The sequence below is a fragment of the Haemaphysalis longicornis genome, unplaced genomic scaffold, assembly GCF_048455015.1.
Source record: "Haemaphysalis longicornis isolate Haplotype H1 unplaced genomic scaffold, Haemaphysalis longicornis Haplotype H1 scaffold_13, whole genome shotgun sequence".
Lineage (NCBI taxonomy): Eukaryota > Metazoa > Arthropoda > Arachnida > Ixodida > Ixodidae > Haemaphysalis > Haemaphysalis longicornis.
In genome coordinates, this window is record NW_027526233.1 from 63606312 (window position 1) to 63630496 (window position 24185).

Here is a 24185-nt window from a genome sequence, read left to right on the forward strand (position 1 = left end):
TGCGTGAAATTACGAGTTGTGGATTCTCATTATTACGAGGCAACATTGGGAGCAGCACTCCTCAATCGAATTCATGTCACGATACAATCCCGTGAAAGCCGGCTTCTGTTTTCTATCTTGCATCTTCCATCTAGTCTGTGCCTCATACGCTCCATCTGCGTTTGCTTTTACGTGCAAATGGTGGACATGTACATAGTTCGTCCTGCCTTGCAGCAACACTTGCCGAGCTAATTTCAGCTGATACTCTTGCTGACAAAGCAGGAGATGCAGGCAACATTAACTAAGTTTTGAAGTCAAACAGCCTTAGCAAAACACCAAGAACAAAGAAAAATCTCTAAATACCAACCATGAAATAAAAAATAAAGCTGGGGGAGCATTCATGAATCCATAGCGCCTATCTAAATGTGCATTAATGTTCTTAGGTATTGGGCAAGAACAAAATTTTGCATTGTGTTGAAAAAGTTATAAATAATCCCAGATAAAACATTAGATGGCGACCTTGAAACTGTGTTTTCTGGTCCTTGAAAGTCCTTGAAAACCCTTGAATTTTTGCTTTTGAAGCCCGTACGAACCCTGGCTGCCACAGTTATATTTATTCGACATTTTCCGATATTTTGAATGTAGGGATAACATGGGCAGTAACACTTGGTTTTCATCCAGACTTCCAAAAAAGCATCATTGCGTGCCCTTTCGAGTTTTCTTGCATGACATCGGAGCTGTGCAAGAAAGCGTAACCCGCGTCAGCCCTTCACAAAAGTGTGCGTCAGCTGAAGTGCAACGCTTTTGGCTCGAAAGAAGTTTCGTGTGTAGTGGCATTAGTGTGCATTGAGGAGTTATTTGTCTGCAGGAAGGTCACATGAGCTGCTAGCTGTCACCAAGTTGAAGAGGCGAGTGAAAATTACGTTTCCTGCAGCGTGATTCCAAACTGAGTACTGGCGCTGAATGCTTGAGTTCGAGCCCAAGCAGGTCTATCTTATAGTTTTCTTTTTTTTCATTGCCTCACTTTTTTCTAAATTAAGTTTTTTTTTCTAAACTCAAATGTACGGGTTGTTTTCGTTAATAATAATGATTTGGTATGTTTTAGGTCGCGTTGGGTTTGGGGCGCCGCCAATACTGACATTTAATTACCGTTCTGCATCGCACAAACAGACATGTCGCATGGGTGCTCTGTGCAGCGAAGCGTTTGGAAATACGCTTCCCTGCAGTCGCAGCATTTTGGGAACAAAAATTTCTTCTTGGCAGTATGGCCCAGTTTTTTCTTCCACTGCTCAAACATCGTGTCCCAGCCTTTTGTTTTTTTTTTCTGTACCACTTTTTTAGAGAAGTGCCGCTGCATGAACACTCAGACGTGTTCACTCCGGGCTGCACAAGTTATCTTTTTTGTATTTGGGCTTTAGAAGCTCTGTATACACCAAAGAGAGGACACTTGCGTTCGAGAATGTTTGATTTTCAGGCCCAAATTTGCTTTGCACTCCCGATGTGACCGCAGAAAGTTGCAGTAAAGTTTGTGAGGTCGCATCCTTTCCTGCTTGTGTGGCCACAGAGGAGAGAGCGGTCAGTTGGGGTTCCTGCAGGGGTGGAAATATGGCAAGCTGTGCCCATGCTTGCGACGAGAAGTGTGGGAAGGCGGTAGTGAGGCAAAGAAAGGGGGATGAGCGTAGACGAACACGGTAGTGCTGAAGCGTGTGTGGCAGACATGCAGTGGCAGTTTCCTGAACTGGTTCCTGTGTCGAGGAAGCTTATACAGGATACGAGGCAGGGAGGGTGCTTCCCTTCTTGAAAAGTCCATGAGATGGCGTCTGATTTCAGGACCCTTTGCTCCGTGATGGGTAGAGGATGTAGTGAGGGTGTGTGATGGTGGAACAATGGAGGGGGGGGGGGGGGGGCGTGACCTTTCTGCTGTGCATGAAGGGTGTTTACACTTGGCACTGGTGTTGTTGACTGCACAGTTAAACAGCTGCGCTACTTTGCGCTACATTTGACATTGTGTTTTGGGACGCCTTAAACGTGCGCCACAGAGTTGCCTTATGATTGCTGTGACAGTATGCAAACCTTACTTCGTGAAGACAGTTCAAGTTCTTTCAAATGTGCCGTCCATGTGTGTCTTAAGGGGGGCGTGGCAGGTAAAACAACTTTTTTATTTATGGACCAAATTGAATCAAATTAGGAGCATTTATGTAGCTAACCATTCGAACAAAAATACTGAGATCAGATTAAAGATACCTTCTATACTTTTTTAAGTTTGAAGGCTAATTACCTGAAGCTTGCAATTGGCATAATTAACTAATTAAGCAAGAAGTCAACTACCGTATTTTCGCGCATATAACCCGCGCCAAAAAAATGCGTAAATTTCAGTGGCAAAGTAGGGGTACAGATAATATGCGGGGATTTTTGTTCAGTGCAGCTTCATGGCAATGCACGTTGTGCCGTGAAGTTCCTACGCAGTAACACTGACTATGCCTCCCATGGCAACGGTTGTGCAAAGCACACGGTGCAAAAGTGCAAAACTGAATTTTGCACTTTTTCTGTCTACATAGTATATGATGTGTTCCTTGAGCAGTAGCTTTGGTGCAGCCTTTCCTGTATCAAATGTGCAAGCAATCCGCGAGGTTTTTTTTTTTTTTTTTCCTTTTTTTTTTTTTTTTTTTCCTTTTTTCTAGCAGGCTGAAAGTGGGTGTGCGGATTATATGCAGGGGCGGGTTATACACGCGAAAATACGGTAGATTTTTATGTCAGTGTGATCAGAAATGTGTATTCTGTGCTAGGAAGCTATTAGATTAATCCATTATATCCTTTAGGCGTAAAGAAAAAACAGGAAATGTTTCACCTTCCTTTCGAAATCAGAAATAGTCTCATGTCGAAAAGAGAGTAAATCTCCTGTCTTTCTTTCTGGATACCTAAAGGAAATAAAGCGACAATAAAATAGCTTTCTTGCACAGAATAGACCTTCCTGATCACGCTGACATAAAAATCTTGTTGAGTTCTTGCCTAGTTAGTTAATTAATCTTGCGAGAGCTCTGTGAAGGTAAATTAGTCTGGTAACTCAAAAAGTATAGAAGATATTTTTAACTGATTTGCGTTTTGTTATTAGGTTAGTTAACTGCATGAAATCTCCTAATTTGGCTAAATTTGGTCCATAATTAACAAAAACTTTTACTTGCCACGTCCCCCCTTAAAGGAAACTTTTATTGCTGTTGGCTGTAGCATCCCAAAAGTGCTGCTGGTTCACTTTCAAGTCTCACTTGCAATGCCTGCTGTACTACATGCTGCGCTCTGCCTCACCCAACCGCTTCCTTTCTTTTCTTGTCAGGGGGAGAAACAAAGACCTGGTTGGACGCAGTGCATCCCCTGCAGTCCAAGTGAGTGGCAAGTGTGCACTGCTGTAGTGCGACTGATGAAAAGCTGCGTGATGCAGCGGAGTCTGTGCTCTCACGCTTGCAGGGAGGGGGAGATGGGACGGCAGCCGGCCACAGAGCGGCCCCAGAGGCAAACCAGAGGCTGTCCCTGGTGCAGAGGGGAGGAATGGGCGACGCCAGCATGGGAGGGTTCACGGCCACTCTCAACGTGGCCGGAGACACGGTGCGCATTAGTGGAGGCAACCCCGCCCTTGTTAGGGTGAGTCCCCGTCGAGTGTTGTTCGCGTCTGCTGCTTGACATCAAGTGGTTGGGTGGCCTCCGTCTGTTTTGTAGCTGCTGCTGTCGTGGGTGGGAAGGGGCAGTAATTATGTCCCCGTGCTCTCACGTTTTGTTCACACAGTGTGTAGTCAGCAGAGAAGGGACGTGAGGGTGTTGTACAAATGACCCCAAGGGTGCAACGAATAATTCCCCTTATGGTCGACTTGGATGTATCAGATTCCCAGGAAATCTGTAGTTTGATGTCTTGGTTTGATGTCTTGACGTGCTGTAGTTTGATGTCTTGGTAATTCCAAGCGTAAAATATTCCTACCGGAAGCTCATCTGGAAACTCCACACGTCAGTGAGAGCCTTCCGAGGTCATGGCGAGGGGTAGCTGACCAGTTTCTTCCTTAAACCACGAAAAATACGGGCACGGTGCTGCCGCAGTCATGAAGGAAGTCTGCGCACTTGCCGTGCTCCTTCTTGAGTCTCATGAAGCTCATCAACCAGACTTCAAGGTTGCCCAAATGAGAAAGTCCTTTGGCACCGTCCATTGTGCCAGAAAACTGGGGAATCAAGCTGTATGCTGATGATAGCTCAGCTGACAGCTTGGCAATCTTCTGGTTGGCAATCTTTCCTCAGAGTCACTAGTATGGTCTGCTTTCTCTGCAACGGTGATGTGCACCACACTCTCTGCATCGTTTGTCTGCCGCAGCCTGCACACATTGTCGTCAGCACTTGGAAAAAGCATGGGCTGTTGCACCATCCGTGATGGTGCCTGGACATGCTCACAGCTCCCAAAATTCCCTGTCGAGGCCACCACAAAAGCTGCTTTGTGGAAGCTGCTTCCGGCTGCGGTTTGTTTGCAGGTCTAGCTCGTTTTACTCCACGCCACCTGCTGCCCTTCAGATCCCTCGTCTTCTTTGGCAGCGTGCATTTTTACAACGGCGCAGTGATGGGAGAAAGCTGCCGCACATATCTGGCCATTTGTCGGAGGGCCACTTTTCACTGCCATTGCTGCTAGCTGAAAGACCCTCTTTCACCCGAGAGGGTCTTTCTTAACGACGCCATAGCAACTCTTGAAGCACTGCTGGCAAACAGTGCCACCAGTCATAGAGTTTGTTGCCACGTACACTAGAGAGGAATCTTGCGCTTGCATCTATGCGGCTGACATCGAGGCCGTCTGTGTCATCCCGGGCCGCGATTATGCCGTGCGCTCGCCTTAGTTCGTCATTGGTTTGGATTGGAACGTGTTAGTGGCCGTACATTGCAGTAAAATGCGACAAAAGTGCAAAGGAGAGTGTGTGATTATATACCTATGGGAAAAAAAAGAACACTGCTCTAAAGCTAAAGAAAAAGAAAGTCCAGCTATTTCTTTTACTGGGGGTCAGTCGAAACGGGTGTCTTGGCATATTAATAATGCATAGTGAAGAATGCAAACCCCCCAAAACGCTTAAGGATCAAAATGTCATGCCAAGCCAAAGCCAGAAGCTGTAGCCTTCCCATAATCTCCCGTGACAACGTGCATTCCTAGGCGCAGTTTCCTCTCTAGTATACTTACTAACAAACTCAACGCCACCAGTGAAGGTGTTCTTTCCAAGTCCTGTCGCACAGCACTTCCTTTTCCGTGAGCATCGGGTCATCAGCAGGGCCGTTTTTCACACGAGTCTCTTACATCCCAGCTACATGGGCATTTCGAAGCTCTTTGAATCGAGTGTCGAGTGATGCCAGTGCCTCCTTTGAGCTGCTCTACATGACATTTTTCAAAGGCACTGGGTTCGAATGCAGTTTGAGTCAAAGGAGCCCCACCAACCACCTTTGATGTTTTAAAAGGCCTTTGAAACAGGAACTCGGGCATGGTTTCTGCACGCCATAACGACGACAACAATTGCAGTTGAACCTCGTTAATTCCAACTCGCTTAATTCGAGCTTCGGGTTTATTCGAACTGACGCTGCAATCCCAGCAAAGTTACGTGTATTTAATTAACGGGGCACTCTGATCTTAAACAGAAAATGTTTATTTTTAAAGTCATGATGACAAAAATTGGAGGACATATGGTGTTTTTCATTCTGATTGTACATTTAAAGTTTGTTTTTTGGTAAAATGACATCATTCAAATTTATTCGGATTTTTGTTTGATTTAATTTGTTTTTGGGTAAAATGACTTCATTCAAATTTATTCGGATTTTTGTTTGATTTAATTTGTTTTTGGGTAAAATGACTTCATTCAAATTTATTCGGATTTTCGTTAGATTTTTTTCGCAGCTTTTGTAAAAATACTGCTGGAGTGATGCAGCTGAACCAGGTACTGATAAACTGTGCACAAATCAAGGAGTGCAATGAGGCTAACGTTATCATTCTATCTGGTCTGCAGCGGAAGTTACGATTGTTTGTAGTGCGGGCTTGGAATGCAAAACCGGTTTTTTTGGTTTCCACCTTCCAAACCCGAAATTCAAACGGTCGTAACTTCTGCTACAGAACATGGCGGGTGAACGCGGGAACTTTCACCTGCTTTTGAGAATTGCCGTGTAGATTGGCGGAACTCGTTCCAGTTCAAATGAAATTTTGAAGGCCATTCGACTCAGATGTCCTTTTAAAAGCCAACTGCACGCAGCATTTGCACCTGTTGGAAACCTTATTTCCTTACAAGCTGCCTAAAAGACTGCGAGAGATAAAATGTGGCAGCTTAAATGCATTCATGCATGGTGCAAACGACCAGCAAAACTGTGTGATTTTGAAGCCGAAATAGAGAAGATCACCGCTATTGCGGACAGGCTGACGTGATGTGTAGCCACCAAGCAAGCGGCACTCGACCGGTTCTCCTAGCTGGCCGGAGCACCAAGCACCTGGCCGGCCGGCATGTCTTTTCCACTTCATGGCCTGCACGGCCATCAGCGACAGACAGAGCCAGTTTAAACATTTCTAATTGATTAACAAGGCATCCCACGTGGCTACTACTTAGTATGTGCCAACTGGTTTGCTGGTACGTACTGTACGTTCAAAATAAATTTGGCCAAGGCGAAATTTGAGTGCAGTTGGACCCTGTATAAGACAGGGCTTTATCGACCTTCTCACATACAGGAGCATGCCTATGACAGGCCAGACTGGCTGCCTTCACCTTTTTTTTTTTTTTTTTTTTTTTGCGTGCATAGTTTTGAAATGCATGGTGGCGTGTCACGAACAAAAAAGAAAAAGATGCACCACACCACACGGCCCACAATTGTAAACATTTCATGTGGGGATTAGCTTGTGATTTTTCTAATCTGTTGGTGATGGGAAGGCCATGAGGTGTGTCCAGCTGAACGCACAAACCCGTGAAAAGCTCCCTTGTGTAGCCAAGCATGCGCAGTATTCTGTGCAATGGAAAAGAAAGCATGGAGTGCACATGTGTCGTCATTGCTTGCAGGCGTGCAAGATGGTGGTGGAGAAGTACTTTGCGGGCGAGATGGTTTTCTCCGACAGGGTGAGCCAATGTTTTCGAGATATTCTGCCTCTTCAGGTTTTTTTCTTTTTTTTTCCATTTTCGTTTGAATGGTGCCTCTTCTTATGCTCCGCCATGGCAGTCTTCCGAATGTAGAGTCACTCTACTAGCAATGAAATTTCAGGCTGCCTCCTGGGCTGTCTTGGCCTTCCATCGACTCGGGCTACAATGGGGAGAATCTGCTTCGCACAGAGCTCGTGGTTGTAATAACAGACTCGAAACCATTTAGTACCATGACGCTCGGAAAGCTGCTGTGTTTTCTCGTTGCATCTTCCAGTGCACGCGTGAAGGGTCTCTGCGGTTTCATTGAGTGGAGGCATGTGCTGTTGCAGGCCGCAGCAGACTTGCCTGCCCAGCGGGAGAATGAGCGTGCGGCCAAGGCATCGTCCTCTTCCGAGCCTGTCACCCATGGGAGCACTGGTGGGCTGTGAGTGCAGAAAGGGGCTTTGTTAGCCCTTCCCTACTTCTGTCTGCTCACATTCTCAGAGTTTACGAGCACAGCAAGAGTGGGGGCCTTACAGAAAGGTATTCTTGTAGCGCAAACCTGCTGCGCTACAAGAATACCTTTCGCCACGATCCTCGCGCCTCTTTCATGCAGGCAGGTGCATGCCGTGCAGAGAAGACGCTCTGTGGAACAACAGGGTGAAGTAGTGACGCTGCACAAAATGAAATTTTTTTTCGCTGCTAAAACAAAAACTGTTCTGATTAAACTTCCTGAAATAAACTGCGATCATTTGTGCTAGTGAATCACTTGTACTTGATATTTTTACTACGAGCACAGCAATGCGCAATTTCAAGGTGAATATGGGCCAGAAAGGAGATTTTTACAAGTTTGACAGACGTTTTCTCGCACATTTCACCTTTTTTCAGTGTAAATATAGTTTTTACCAATTTTCCACAATGCTGAGATACAGGTACAAATGCTTCATTGGCTGAGAGAATGTGCTCGTATTTGCTAAAAATGTTTGAAAATGCTCGACCTCGTGTATTTTCTGAATGGCGTAATAACACATTAAAAATTCGGCATAGGGTAGCCCAGGGCATCAACATGATGTTCACAAAAAATGGTGGCCATTGTAAGAGAAGTTACGTTTTCATGAATTTTTCCACAGACGTGAGTTTGCTTTAAACCCTGGAGGTAAAAGCGCCGCTAGAAAAAGAAAAAAATTTTGGTGGGGCGAGAACACTTTCAGGGAGCCTTGTGCGCCATGCGAGGATGACCCACAATTTTTTCTGATCAAATCCGTCATGGTCCATTTTACGGCTGGTACATTTGGCTGGAATGACCCAGCTGTTTGTTGGGAATAAGAAGACTGCCTTCCTAGGGTGAGTAGCCAGTGAAGTACCCAGTGCAGTGACTGGTGGCCATCTCGATCGCAGAGAAATGTGGTACCTAGCCCACATTCCTAAGAGGTTGCGACGTGGTAGTGCGTTTGTAGTGCGATTGCTTTGAATGGAAATGCCTACCAGGAAATACCGTATTCATTCGAATATAACTTGAGGTTTTTTCGAAAATCCGTAGTCTCAAAGTCATACCCCGCCTCATATATGGAACTCAGTGTGTGTGTCGCCTCACTATCGCCTTATAATGAAATAAATATGGTTCTTGCCACTCAGTTTTTATAGGGGGGGGGGGGGGGGGGAACTACTTTCTCTGCGTGTGGATGAGGTTATGAAGTGCTCAGATTATTTGCACGGAGGTCTCTGTCTCTAGATGCCCGCAGATGTGTTTTGTGCGAGCCGAAATTCTCACTGGCTCAAGTGTGGTGCTGTGTGAAAATAAAAACAAAGAAAGAGCTGCTGGTCAGGCCAGGGGTCCCTCGCTGCTCACTGAGTTGTCATGTGAGAGTATCGGTATGATGTAGGGTGCAGTGCAGCCTCGTAGGGTAGGTGTAGTGTGTTCAGCATGTTCAGTACTGTGCAGAAGAACTGGCACAAGAAAGGAGGCCTGTGCAAGACGTCCTTTCGTGGTGCGTTTTGGGCCAGTACGCTGGGAGTGTTGTGCCTATCTCTTGCGTATCCTTGAGCTGTGGGAGTTTGACTTGCTGCTTGCACATCGCGCTGCCATTTGGTGGCAGCGCTGCATGTGGACCCGGTGACCTGCAGAGTGGAGGCCACCAGGCAGGCAGTCCGAGTGGAGGAGAGGGGGAGGCCGTCGGCAGACACTGTCGAGGAGGACCCCAGGTGAGCTCTTTGCAGTGCCACTTCTATGGTTGTCACTCGGGAAGGAAGGAGGGTGGCGATCTTTGGAGCGGGAAAAGACTGTGACTGTTGTGCTCTGTGCTTACGGTATGTACGTGAACGAGCGGGCAGTGTGTGTGACTCTCGCCAGTCAGTGGGGCTGTGTGATTGTGATCATTGCCAGACTCCTTGAGAAGCAATGCGGCATGTGTTTTGCACGTGAGGAATCCTCCAGCTACCCACAGTCTATGAAACAAAGAGCCCCTCTGACAACAGCAGCAGCAGCAGCTGGGAGCTGTTGCGTGGCTGGAGAGACTGTGGAGGAAAAAGGACTCCCTGTCACTCCACTGTGTTGAGCAATCTGCACTGTGCAGTCGCTTGCAGCCACACCACTGCCGTTTCACAGAGGGAGGGGGGAAGGGACAACATGGAATGCCTTCTCATGTGCTTCCCACCTTGTTTTGTCGTGTTGGTGAGAAGCCAGTCGCTCTTTCACGCAATGTGACTGCCCGAGTGCCTTTTCCTCTTTTGCTGCTCGTGGTTTCTGGACCTGATTTTCTTTGCACTTGCGAGGGCCCCAGGGTCCACTTGGTTCACTTTCCCACTGTGTATCGTTTCCCGTGTGTAGCCCCCCTTGCTCTTGACGCCATGATTGGGGCCCTGCAAGTCCTTTCCAAGCGGGTAGATGCTGTTCACTTTGAGAACGGAAGTGTTGCGTACAAGGTGAAGGAATTGCTTGTCCTTGCCTTGTGCATTACTACAGTGTAGGTTACGTACAACGTAACGGCTTATAGTGCGGGACCGGATGTAACGCAGGCTTCCCTGGCCTCTGGTAGGCCTCCCACAGAACTCAGTGCATAACCATGCCAGTTATACATGCGGTTAACCAAAGCGCAATACTGTTTATAGTGCTGTTTTATCGACTGGCGCAGCTGTGGCATTGTTTCAGCTGGTCGTGAAAAAGGCTAAAAAAGACGGAATCAGCCATCCCACGCAGTGTGTGCTGCCCTTCTCCCCTATAACGTCAGCGTAGAAATAAAGAAAATAGGCACCCTTTAGTTTGCGTGTTCCCTTTGCACGCACGTGGTAAGCACAACTGTCCTTACTTGACGCATCTCTGAAGATAGCGAGCTCGCCCCCCCCCCCCCCCCCCCCCCCTTCCCCTGTTTTCCCCCCATCCTTGCACAGTGAGTTGTTTCTGCTGTAACGTTGTGCACAAAAGCAAGTGCCCTTTTCCTTTTCGAAAACCTGGAGATAGTGAGCGGCGATGCCAAAGGTTTCCCCTACCTGTCTGCTGTGCTGATAAGCAATCACCTTATCAGCCCATGGCAAATGCGAACACAAGCTGGGGTGAAGACAAAACAAAACAAAAAAAAGGAAAGAAAATCCAACTTGCGTTCTTGTCACATTGTCTCATGGCATCCGTTCATGGACGCTAAGAAATGTAGACGTACTCCCTCAGTATACAGACACGAAGAGGTTGAAGGAGCCATGAAGAGAAAATGCAACTTCGTTTAATTTGAAAGAACTAGGATTCAGTATCTCACTCAGCTCCATTACAGCCACAAGAGATGTTTTTTTAACAAAAAAAAGCAAGAAGTATTTTAAAAGTTTCAAATTTTGCGCCAAAGTGACGTGTTATGAGCAAGAATAACGTCACACGGGCCAACAATAAAACATAATTTTCAGTGCGTTAACTGCACGTGAGCATTCAAGTGATGCGGTCAAATGGAACTAGAGGCCCCATCACAGATGTCCAGTCACGTGTCGTCGCGACAGGTCAGTTGGGCGGCCGCCAATCGCACAAACACGGTTCCGTGACGTCATAGACAAGTTGCGGGAAATTGGCTAGGGGGTCGCGACTGCTTCACACGTTTTATTTAATATCTCCTTTATTTGTTCGAAGATTGCGATGATATCGATATCATTGTTATCAGGACTGAGCAGTCTTTCTAATAAACCCGACTTCTATTTTGTCTTCAGGGCCCCTTTAATGACGGACGAATGGTTTGTAAGACCATGCAGCAGCCTGTGAACCCTGCTGTGGCGTCTGATGTGAAGGGAAAAAAAAAAAGATGAAGTAAAGATTTCGCCGCTTTTTTGAGAGGCCTTTGTTTGAGTGATGGTAAACGAAGAATGATTGGATGGTAGGTGGTGATGTGGCTGGATTTGCACATGCTTTCTTGAAGCATACTGCTTATAGGGCAGGTTTTTCGGACTCCCGCAACATACAGTATAAGCAGTCTACGCTGCATCTTTGGCGAGGTCCACTTTGTCATGTCTCAGTAGGGCACTGTGATTATTCCAGCCGTTTCGTACACTGCTTCTCCTCTTCTGCCAGATGTTTTCAAAGGTGCTTCGTTACTAAAGGGCATAAAGTCACCGACACTTCCTCTTTGCTTTCGTCCTGCATTGCGACAGGGTTACTCGAATTCACTCGTGAAGCCTGTTAAAGAAGTTGCAGGCATCTTAGTCTCTTCTAGAGTCACTAAATAAGCTTAAGAGTAACGACACTTACGAACGGCCGCAGCCATTTTGGTGCCCGACGCCAGGGCAGCCAGCTTTATGCACCCATTGCGGCTGACATTGACTGGCGGAATCTGTCCGGGCGCCGCCTGGCAACCATGGAAGCTGTGTTTACTTTTCGAAGATTTAGAGACAGCACGCCGCTGCGATGGGGTCAGGCTCAGTTGCGCTAGCGTGGCTCATTTAGTGGCTGTAGGTTGCGCTAGAGCCACTAATTAAGCCGAGCTTTCTAAGTGGCTGTAGGTTAGCCTATTAGGCCACTGTCGTTCTTTCGCAGCGGGAAGCAATGCAGGCGTTTTCCACCTTCCCGCCGGTTGAAACAGGGCAGCACGGCATCGCTACTCTGTCTGGGGGCTTAAAAACCCACTCCCAACGTGTCACACAGCCGCACTGCGCTCCGAAAATCACGACTTGTCGAATAGCGCGCGCACGGCAACACAGACAGAGGCACCAAAATGTCAGCGCCCATGGGTTCTTCCGGGGTAAACAAATGTCACGTGACGCGGTTCGACCAATGGCCGCTGTAAGCAGCATACAACAATGACAGAAAAGAGTGTCGATACTCTGAAACCTGATCTAGTGGCTGTAGTCTCTGCAAGTTGCGTGCCCGCCACAGAGGAAGGCTCCTAGCAGCCACTTTGTCAGCCTGTTCTTGTGGCCGGACTGCCCTTATTGGCCTGCACTTCATTGTCAATTGCTGCTGCTGTGGTCTTGCCTGCCAACCATGTCCACATCTGTGCCACGAAGAAGTGGACGCCTTTTCTTTGAACTATTGGAGCGTAGGTTCCGCTGTTGTGCCTCTACCTTTTACAGGACAGGACAGTAGCAGCAGCCCAGTCAGCCAAGTGCACCAGCATTGTCCGGAATGTGGCTCCCCAGGCTGGTATGTAACGTAACATGATTGAGAGGCGTGGTGATGATGAAATGGAGTGAAAGAGTTTACTGGCAAGGGAACCTGTGCGAGGATAAGGGGGCACACTGGTCTTAGAAACTTTTTTTTTTTGCTTTCCAACCAATTTTGACGAAACTTCATGGGGTTCAGTTTTTTTTTAGCTGATTTCAAATATCTAATTAGTTTTGATGTAAGGCATTTAGTTTCTGAGTTAATTAAAAGTTTTACTTGATTGTTCTTGAGAACAGTAGGAAAAAGCTATTCAGCAAAAGATAACCAGCAAGACATGAATAGATACCAGAAGTTGTGTAGAAGGAAGTATGGGAAGCAGTTTTTTTTGTTTTGCAATCACATACACGTTTACATCAATTCTAACTGCTATGTCTGAACTACTCCTGCTAACCAATTAAAAATAATGCCTATCAAACAACTACTCAAACACAAAATGCAAGTTTTGCTTCCCACATTGCATAGTTTAAACATTCATCTTCACGGCGCAAATGAAATGATCTTCCTAGCTGCACTACATGCTGGGATGTACCTCTGGAGAATTTTGTATCACTGCCGTACTACTTGTGGCGAAAAAGTGCGGAATCATGGGAAAATAATTATTTCTTTGTTGAAATCGGGCCTCTAAAGAAATTTGTTAGTACCTGGCACAGTTCCATGTATAGAATTTTCAGAGGAGAAACTGTGCAAATCAAGAGAAAAGTGATACCTAAAAAAATGCTTCTTTGGGCAACTTTCTGGTCCCAAAGACCCAGGTGCCCCCTTAAGTAATCGCAAGTGAACTCGAGAGACACAAGGAACTTCCAGGATGAGTTTTTTGAGTGGGCAGTACGGAGGTTTGTCCCTTAATATTACTGCAGTGTGGGTTTGGGCTAGCTGGTGTTTGGGATCCACAGCTCTGCATAGCAGCAGTGCAGAGAAACGTGACAGGCGCGAGTGCTCAGCACGCAACAAAGCATCCCCTCCTGCTGAAACACACGTCAATCATTCCCACTCTCAAGTTCTTCCGCCAACAGTAAGTGAGCCTGACTGATGTGCTCCAGTGGAAGGGGACGCTTTGTGGTGAGCTCAGCACTAACGCCTGTCACGTCTCTCTGTGCTGCTGCTGCTATGCAGAGCTGTGGGCCTGTGCTCAGACTTTGTCCCCTGTGAAAGCATCTTTCAACACAATGCAAGGACATACTAAAGCACCATTTTCAAAATGGTGCTCCCGTGAAGTTGCGAGCCCAGGGACACTTGAACAGGATCCAACTTTTTTTGAGGAAGCTCTAAATGAACAGTGCAAAGTTTGCTCTCCTCCTCCCCCTCTACCCACTTGCCCTCCCCCTCCCTTGTGCTACTGATAGGCATCATTGCCACGAAATATATCCCCTCGGAGAAGGAAACTCAGAGAGAAGGAACAGGTAAAGATAAAGAGATTGTGAAGAACTCGTAAGCACAAACATAGGCACGCGCAAGGAAAGGAATAAACCTTGTTGTTGGTAGTCAGCGCCTTGTCTGTCAATCCTGCTTGCGTCCCGTTAAAGAGCTGTTATTGTCGTCAAGTATGTACGAACAAGCCCCCACTACCACGCTTTTTCAGATCATTGCCACGCTTACGCACCGGGAAGCTGAGGTCCTTGCTTTGCTCGGCTTTCTTTCACAGTCTATTCTGAGCACTTCCAGTAATGCAGAGGCACCATGTTCAGATGCTTTCCGTTGTTAGTGGTACCCAGAGGCTGCTTTAAACCACGGTTGCGTGTCTGGGTAATCCACTGTGCCCGCCTGATAGCACCTTTAAACACTGCCCCTGAATTTCCCCAGAGAGTGCCGCAAGGGAGGAGGGTGTCTCGTCACCAACGCTTGCCCTGCTCACAGATGCCGATGCGTCCAGCACTGTGGATGCCCGTGGACAAGCCAGGCAGCTGAAGAGGAGGGAGAGCTGTCCGGCGTTTTCAGCCAGGGTGAGTCTGTCATGCTCTTGGGGGTTGCAGTCCTCTTCTGGATCCAGACGAGATGCAGAGAGGGGCGTTGTTTGGATGACGTGTGTTCGACACCTTGGGTGCACAGTAGTGAACCACCACAGGAGGGGCTGGAATGAATTGTTGGACGTGTTGTGCAACTGTGTTTTAATGACGCCATGAAGACGGGAGGGTCAAGCCTTGTTGAGCTTGGACAACTACCGTACTTACCCGATTCTAACGCGCACTTTTTCCCTGGAAAAATAGGTCGAAAAATCGCTTGCACGTTAAAACCGAATACGAAACCGAAACTGCCGAAACAGCGGGGATTTCGTCCCACCCATCGCCATCGCCATCTCAAGATGGCACCACAGTAGCTTTAAGCAACCATGGAGTGTTAGCAACGATTTTTCCATCCATGGATTTTTCGGATGCAGGAAGCATAGGCGCCTAGGCTTTTCTATCGGCGTTCACACAAATGATCAAATCGTTCCACTTGCACGCTTGAGAACAGCAGTGGCAGCAGCGGCTCTCACGCGTTCAAAACGAGCGGTCAGCTGAAGCGTGCGCCTCTGGAGAAGCTCGCGGGATGGGCGTGCGAGGCGTGGGCCACGATCCCATCGACCATGGTTGAATGTTCGTTCAGAAGTGTGGCATCGCGAACGTGCTTGACGGCACCGAGGACGAGATGTGGTCAGCAGATAAGTGAGATTAGTTCGGGAAATAAATCACCCGTTTCTCTCGCATTCCTTTTTCTTGCTCACAAAGTTCCGTGCGCGTTACAATCGGAGGTGCAAGGTTTTTCGTTTTTTTTGCCTGGAAAATCGTGATGCACGTTAGAATCGGGGGCGCATTATAATCGGGTAAGTACGGTACCCTTGCATGGTCACTCACTCAGCTCTCTTGCAGCCACAAGAGATGCTTCTTAATTAACCAGAAACACTCGAGAAGTGTTGGAACACTTCGCATGTCACCAGTGATGTCACGTGTCACCAGTGATGCAATAGTGGCGGCAGTGACGCAGTAGATGCAAGCACTGGAAACACTATCAGTGTACTGTTAACCACGCGCGTATGACGGGTCTTTGTGGCCGAAAAATGGTCAAAAAAATAATTTTCTGAAAAATTTCCTTTTCCCCATCCACGGCCATTTTGTTATCAGCCTGCAAATTTTCTCATCAAAAGGCACCGTGTTCTACTGTAAAGAGCATTTTAAAGTGTGCTCCACCGCTCAGTTCACGCAGAATTCAATTGTAAAATGGCACTTCTCTCGCAACACAAAGCTAGTGTTTGCCGACAGATATCACGGCACCCAGAGCAGGTACGACTGTAATTTCTTTTGCTTCTCATACCTAAACGGGGGGAGAATACAACGTTTGAAACAAATTTTCAGATGGAGGCTTTGGAAAATTATTATTGTGGTCAATTGAGACCATCTGGGAGCCATTTCTGGCAGAGCGTGGGAGGAGTGAAGTTCAGTGTGTTGCAAGACGACTAAAAATAGACAAACCCGAAAATTTCTTCCTACGTTGCATGCCTTAGTCGTTTGTCTGCCTAGCCATGTACAATCGCCATTCTGTGTGGAGTGGTTATTTGGTAATTGCGACCCAAAATACTGGCAATTGATCAATAATTTAAAAGAAAAAATAATCAACTTGCAAAAAATGTAATTTTAGATTTGAAATTGGCACAAAAACCTCCATAAAGCTTGGCAGTATCATTAAAATTGGTTAGTAAATAAAAGAAAATCCCTAAGACCAGTCTGCCCCCTTGAACTAGACGCCCGACTGAAATCGCACTGTCACGTTCCTCGGCAGTGGCCTTGTTCAGCAGCCTATAATTTCACGAGAAGATTCTCTGACATCACACAGACATTGTTGAAACGTGGCTGCAGGGTGGCCTCTGATTTTGCATGTTCCTTATTAAAGGAGCCATGAAGAGAAAATGCAACGTTTAATTTGAAAGAACTAGGATTCAGTATCTCACTCAGCTCCATTACAGCCACAAAAGATGCTTTTTAACGAAAAAAAGCAAGAAGTATTTTAAAACTTCAAATTTTGCGCCACGGTGACGTGTTATGAGCAAGAATGACGTCATACGGGCCAAAAATAAAACATAATTTTCAGTGCGTGAACCGCACGTTAGCATTCAAGTGATGCGGTCAAATGGAACTAGGGGCCCCATTACAGACGTCCAGTCATGTGTCTTCGGGACAGGTCAGTTAGGCGGCCGCCAATCGCACAAACAAGGTTCCGTGACGTCATAGAAAAGTTGCGGGAAATTAGATAGGGGGTCGCAACTGCTTCACACGTTTTCTTCAACATCTCCGTTATTTGTTCGAAGATTGCGATGATATTGGTATCATTGTTATCGGGACTAAGCACACTTTCTAATAAACCCAGCTTGTATTTTGTCTTCGTGGCTCCTTTGAAACCTCGATGATTTGTTATAGTGTGATAAAGTTGCTAGTATTGTTGTTATCAGGACAAGGCAGTCGATTGGGTGAGCCAAACTTATTTCCCCCCGTGGTCTGTGTAAGCACTGTGTCTGAATAATTGCTCGTTCCGGCCGCCCTGTCTGCAGTCCAGGCCTCCCCAGGTGCAGTCTTCAGTTTCCCTCGAAGCATCCGATCCGTCGGCCGGTGCCCCCCCTTCCAGGACTAGGAGCTACTCCCGGGACTTCCTGCTCCAGTGCTCGCAGTCGGACCTGGCCCTCCGACCGCCACCGGACTTTCCGCCGCTGGACCCGGAGGTCGAGAATCTCATGGTGAAAGAGGTGGGTGAGGCAAAACAGAGGGTTCTGGGGCGAAATTCTCTGTTTCGCCCGTTTCATGTTCTGTTTTGAAGAGTCCGTTAAGACCGATCCCTGATTGGCTGAAAGCGGACGAGCCAGTGTGATGCAGCCCAACAACACCCCTTTCCCACATTCAGTTCCATTTGGATGATTTATCACGTCACTCTTGAAATTTGACCTCACACACACACACGCGCGCACGCACGCACGCACGCACGCACGCACGCACGCACGCACGCACGCACGCACGCACGCACGCACGCACGCACGCACGCACGCACGCACGCACGCACACACACACACACACACACACACACACACACACACACACACACACACACACACACACACACACACACACACACACACACACACACACACACACACACACACACACACACACACACACACACACACACACACACACACACACACACACACACACACACACACACACACACACACACACACACACACACACACACACACACACACACACACACACACACACACACACACACACACACACACACACACACACACACACACACACACACACACACACACACACACACACACACACACACACACACACACACACACACACACACACACACACACACACACACACACACACACACACACACACACACACACACACACACACACACACACACACACACACACACACACACACACACACACACACACACACACACACACACACACACAAAAGAACATTTTCTATAAGTATAAGACTCTTTGCAACAACTTCTTGTGATAGTATACTGGATTACCTTACTTAGACAGTCCAATCCACTCCATGGCAGTGTTTGTCATGGTTTTGACATCCCATTTCACAGTCTGTCAAATGTTCCAATCACAGCTCCACTGTCCTGGCACAAGTTAATTAGCAAATGCATCAGCGACGGTGTCCACACAGAGCATTTTTGCGGCAGCACTTGCAGCGGGGACATGTTGCTAGGGGCAGCCATCTTGCCGATCTGCCAATGGGAACGTATGGAAGCAGCGGCGGAGCGGAGACCAAGGACCTCCATTGGCGCCGGTGACTGTTGGGTTTCCGACGACACTTGTGCTGCCATCTAGCTTTGCCTCGCAGTCATCGGGGCTGTCACGATTTAGCCCCGCATTCGTGAACGTGGGAGGGGTACTCTCCAGTTTGTGCTTGAGTAGGTTCTTGGTATTCGAACAGACAGTGGGAAACACGTTTTCATGGTGTTAATCAATAGCCTGTAAAACCATGTAGTCCTCTTGGCAGACCACTGAGAAGACGTTGTATCAGCTGATGTGCACAAGTGTCGAGTTGTGCTGTGTTTCAGGAGATATTGCAGGCAGCAGAGAAAAATGGGTGTCATATGGGTGCCAGTTTGGGCCTGGTGGTGCCGTTGTAATAACCCTAATGCGCGGACTTGGAGTCTTGTGTGATTGCGAGTGTTTTAATGGCGGTTGTTTATATCGCGCAGAACCTGTTCTTTTTTTGTTTGTTTTATTCGTGCTTGTGAGATTGATTGGGCGTCAGAGCACTGCTAGCTTCTTTCCTACCCTAGACTCGGGTAGTTCTAGTTCGATTTGCTATGATTGCACATTGCCCTTTCTGGAAGCCGGCATTCAAGATGGCACTGGTGCACTTACCAGGTCTGGTGAAAATAAATTGGTTGATGTAGAGCGACAAGTGCCCTTCTGGCCGGCATGGCTCGAATAGTCGAGCCTAGGCAGTACTTGGGCCACCCAGCGGACAAACTGTTCTGTGCAGATCCAGCTGTGACACACACCTCACTGTCCCACGTTATTTCAGTTTGCTGTGTTTGCATGAAACTGGTTCTGGTCGTTCTGGTGGCTGATGTTCCCTGAACCACTTCTGCCACCCAGGATCGACGCCATTCCGCTGCTCACCAGGAGGGGAACTGACTGCCACAGTTCCAGCACTGGTACGCTTTGTTGTTGTTTGTGGCTCGCTTGCTTGGGTGCTAGCGTGCGTGGGGCGTGTGCATGAAGCTCTGCACTGCAGTTTCTTTAGTTGTATTAAGAGAAGACACTGGTCTTGAGGAAAAAAAATTTGCCAAAAAACCAATTTTCTGTATTAATTTCATCTGCTGTCTAGAGGTGCCAAAGAATGATTGATTGATTGATTGATTGATTGATTGATTGATTGATTGATTGATTGATTGTAGGGTTTAACGCGCTGACGCAACGCTGGCGATGAGGCGTGCCGTAGTGGAGGGCTCCGGATTAATTTTGACCACCTGGGGATCTTTAACAGGCGCCGAAATCTCGTACACACAGGCGTGCCAAAGAATGGAACTGCAAAATATCATAGCTGTATCATAAGTATTCACAAAGCTGTTGCACTTTGAAGTCGCCTAAATAACCATTTTTGCTTATGTTTCCAAACTGTGTGCCCTGTCTTCTTAGAACCAGTTTTTTTTCCCACATGGTCAGCTGTCGGGTACAATAGCTTGAAATGTACCGGTTCGATTTGTATTATTTTTGCTGCATTCGAAAGCTTATGAACTGAACAGTGCAATAAAATCACAAAAGTATAAAATTTCTTTTTGCTGACGCAAGATTTTATGCACTTAGTTTTACAAAAACATAGGAAATTGATGACCTGACATTTATGAAGTTTACAGTGTTTGCAGAAACAAGGCTAAAATTACGGCTGTGGTATATAGTTGCGCTTCCTGGTCCTTTTAGAGCACAAAGGGATGAAAGCCATTTGAGTATTTTATAGGAAGATAATGAAAATATTGTCTGAAACGGAGTGGCCCAACATGTTGCACGACTCTAAATTTACACCTCATAGACAAAAACTGACTGCATATTTGTGCTCCGAATGCTAAAACACACTCAATGTGTGAATCTTAAGCACGTAGGATAAAAAAATAACAAAAATGTCCTCAAGACCAGTGTCCCCCTTAATAAGGGCATGGAAGAAAGCGTTACGTTTTGGCAGAACATAGTGCATTGCATACAGTTGCGTTGTATTCTTGGCAGCAGTGGGCCTTTGCTGAGTTGTGAGGTGTGGCTTAGCCCGGTGCATGCTATACATGCGTTGCTGCGAGATAGCATCTCTCACTGTGTGATTTCTCATGTCAGTTCCAAAATAACAGTCAGTTCCAAGATGATTTGCAAGTTGAGCACTTTTTAACTGCACACTGGCAGAGTGAAGTAATTTTCTTTTTTTTTTTTACTTCTGAGGCATACGAGGTTATTGCTTTAGTATGCTGGACTCCAAACATGCGTTATGTTTGCGGTATAGGAGGCTAAAACAGTGTGGCACGTGGATGTGAGGGAGGCCCCTCCCTTGTCCTGCCACTTCATTGCTGCTTTAATTACCACAGCCACGAGGTGAAGCTTGTCGCACAAGGTCAATACTCGTAATGGCTGATATGCAATGGCACAATGGTGTTCAAATAAACGCCCCTTCACACCTGCGGCTGGAGCAACAAAAGCGAGCAATGCAACTGGAGCGAGCACCACACTCGGTGTTCACATTTGCACGCGACACGAGCGGTGGTGACGTCGTATTTTCGCTTTTCCTGTTATTGTGTCTCGCCTGGAACGCGATTTCGCGGGAGTTTCAATTTCAACGTAGCACAGTATTCGGGTGATGAGGCAGGATGTGATATCAGGAACTCTTGCCTGTTCCTTCTACGTCAAGAGCGACGGTGGCGACAAAACTTGATGGAGATCAATCACTCTTGTCACATGACGAACGCGATTGTGGGTGACAAGAGTGACCGAAACCACGTTGCCTTTGGTCACTCCAGTCACAAATGTGAGCGGATCTTAACAATGTAAAGAGAGGCTTGATTGCTTGCACCCCAAAAGAGTGTGGTCAAGAAGCAAGCGACAGAGAAATGGCTGAGCAACTGTGCAGTTGTTAAGAGTTGCCGCATCAAAGTGTGTCGTTTGCTTTTTCTGGCAGAGCAGCAGGCAGGCATCGCAACAATCTAGGACAGTGGCGGCGACTCTAGAGAACATGATATCTTGCCTCCTTGGAGGAGATAAGATAATGGCCATTCCAATGCCTTCTGAAACGCATCCACTGCTGTGCCAGTCGTGAGTGTTAAATATAGCGTGCCTGGATGTTTCCCCTCTTGCAGCCTCCTCTTGCTCCACCCCAGTGTGGCCCCAGTGCAGAGGGGGAGCGGTGCTGTCCCACACCACTGCTGGGACCACAATACTCGCACTCAGCTGTGCCGCAACTGCTGGGACCCCGTGTGTGACAGTGGACACTGCCTCGTTAGAGCCCGTTTTTTTTTAACCCGTTTCTTTCCCCCCGTGTGATGACAGGCTAGTCATCTTGAAACAGAGGTTGCCCTGTTATTTTTGCACCTACCTTATATAATATAAGAATAAAATGCAGAAGCGTTTGGAGCCACTGTTGTTTCTCGCGACCATCGTGCCGTCAAAGTCTCACTTGTGGGCCCCCATTTCTGTGGCTCCAGTGTAGGCCAGTGTGTCTGCGGGCGCATTCACCGGTGTGTTCACTGCAGCCACCTGCTCTGTCTGCGCCCCAGCTGGGGCAGCCAGGGTTGTTGGAGTCATAGAGTTTCTTAGTAAGTATACTAGAGAGGAAACTGCGCCTGGTAAGCCATGTCGTCGTGGGGGTTCATGGGAAGACCCCCCCTTTTTGACTTGGGCTTGGCATGACAATTGGATTCTTAAGCGGTTTTTGGGGATTTGCTTTCTTCACTATGCATTAACACGTTTACGAGCTACAAGGAAGCCAAAATCCTCCCGGTTCTGTGGTAGCCGTGTTCGGTGAAACAGCACGCAGTGCGTGATCGCAGCTGACGTTGCTCATGGCGCAGTCGAAGGATGTATGACTGAGCGGGTGATATGCCGCCGCGAAATTGGTAGCCGACGAAAAGAAGAAACAAAATGTACTTCGATGAAGACAAGATACGACTGCATTTTACTAGCGAAAAATAGACGCGGACGAAGAAGAAGTACACAGGACACTCGCTAGACCTATCTTGTCATCGTCCACGACTGTTTAGCGCCACGTTTTCTTTTTTCTTCTTAAACTAGCTGACGGTCGGTGCACCGGTTCACCATGAAGGCAACGTTTCCATATGCACATTCAAAAAACTTTCCAAACTCTTCAAACAACCTAATATTTGAAATAACGATAAAATTGATAAAATCGGAGTCTCTAATGAGTCCCCCCCCCAAATATTAACATTGTTCGTAACTACAACCTTGGCCTGCGGAATAACAGGCACAACCGTTGCAGCAAAAAATACGCTTTACTTCCTTTTTCCTTAGTTTAAAACAGCCTGTTTTTATTCTCCACTTCCGTAGTTGCACACTATTCTTCACGTTTTTGTGGCACTTTGTTTAAATTTGCGGTCACTAAAATGTTTCAATCCAAGCCAATGATGAAACCAAGGCGAGTGCGATGTATAGGGACCGGGCGGCCGTTGTATGGCACCACCGTCGTTTCAGCGAACAGCGCCGCCCGTGGCGAACTGCTCGTCAGTGGAATGCCGGTGGCGGTCGGCGCAGCGTAGTTGTGCATGTCTTTCTGTCGTTTTTCTGCGGTGCGGCTTGCAAAGCGTACGTAACCCCACGTGCATTTTTCAGATCGGTAAATCCTGAGTGTGGATGTGACGTTTACGAGGCATATCATGTGTGTTATTTACTTATTTACACCCATACTCAGTATTTACAAATAGCAGACGACGCTCAATGCGCCAAGCTAGAAGTAAAGCTGGAAGTGAAAGTTCGTTGCTTCATGCAATTTTTTGATGCCTGCATGCAGTTTCGCGTATCGAGGAGTATACTGCAGCTAAATTCTCCCACAAAGCCGGTGTGTGCAACCGATCTAGGAATGCTGCGGCGCTGGCCTTTGGCAGTTGATGACGAAACGGCATCGACGTCGTCCACAAGTGAAAGACAAAGTTGGAGGGTGTCTTCGAAGATTTACCTCAAAACAGAAATTGTGACGGACGACGCTTCCGTAACTTCATTACCTACGGCTGAAACGTATTTAATTTCACAGAAATGCTCTTACTACAGTCATTGGGAATCGTTGATAGAATAAATACCGCATGATAGTAGAATGTTATTGCTTGTCGTGGAGAAGCATTGCTTTACAAGAATTGCAATGGTTGCTGGCTGGTTGGTAAATGGTTTTTCAAAAACCAATTCCTGCGTGGCTGAAGGACGCAAGACAGGAGGGTGCCCGAAACCAGTACTCAGCTTCACAACTGAATGCTGCGGTCGGTTTACAAGCTGCCACCTACACTTGAAAAAATCATGCACACCTTCGTCTAACGGCGATGATGGTTTATCGCAAAGCTCTATCGTATGGGTTTCCTTGGTTGCCTTCTGGATTTAAACTTTGACTAATTAAGCGTTGACTAACTTGACTAAATAAGGGTGAAACTAATTAATTTGACTAATTAAGGGTGAAACTAATTAAGGGTAATGACTAATTAATTTGACTAATTAAGGGTGCAGCGATGGCGTAGAGGTAGAACACCCGTCTCGCGTGCAGAAGGACCGTGGTTCGAATCCCGGTGCCGGACAATTCCCACCGGATTAAAAAAAAAAAAAATCCGCGTATTGATGGAATTGCACAAAGGGGCTTGGGGTGCGGCCTGACCCCGGCGACCATTGCCGATAATGCACTCCCTCACCAGAGCCGGATTGGCCACCCTGGTGTAGTACCGGCCACAACCTCCCATGAATACGCCAACTAACCCTCGGCCCTCAG

The 24185-nt window shown here is 47.2% G+C and overlaps 1 protein-coding gene across 1 annotated transcript in view; it reads left to right on the top strand.

Annotated features, from left to right (window-relative positions):
• The window catches only part of LOC144164308 (uncharacterized), a 98503-nt gene extending 76665 nt beyond the window's left edge, over nt 1–21838 (top strand). The window contains exons 8-17 of the mRNA XM_077694804.1: nt 3311–3359; nt 3442–3615; nt 7023–7079; nt 7430–7524; nt 9176–9281; nt 12618–12687; nt 14563–14648; nt 17228–17419; nt 19328–19386; nt 21565–21838. Coding sequence (XP_077550930.1) covers nt 3311–3359; nt 3442–3615; nt 7023–7079; nt 7430–7524; nt 9176–9281; nt 12618–12687; nt 14563–14648; nt 17228–17419; nt 19328–19366 — 868 coding nt within the window. The 3' untranslated portion in view covers nt 19367–19386; nt 21565–21838. The remainder of the gene's footprint in view (nt 1–3310; nt 3360–3441; nt 3616–7022; nt 7080–7429; nt 7525–9175; nt 9282–12617; nt 12688–14562; nt 14649–17227; nt 17420–19327; nt 19387–21564) is intronic.
• Nucleotides 21839–24185: the final 2347 nt, after the last annotated feature.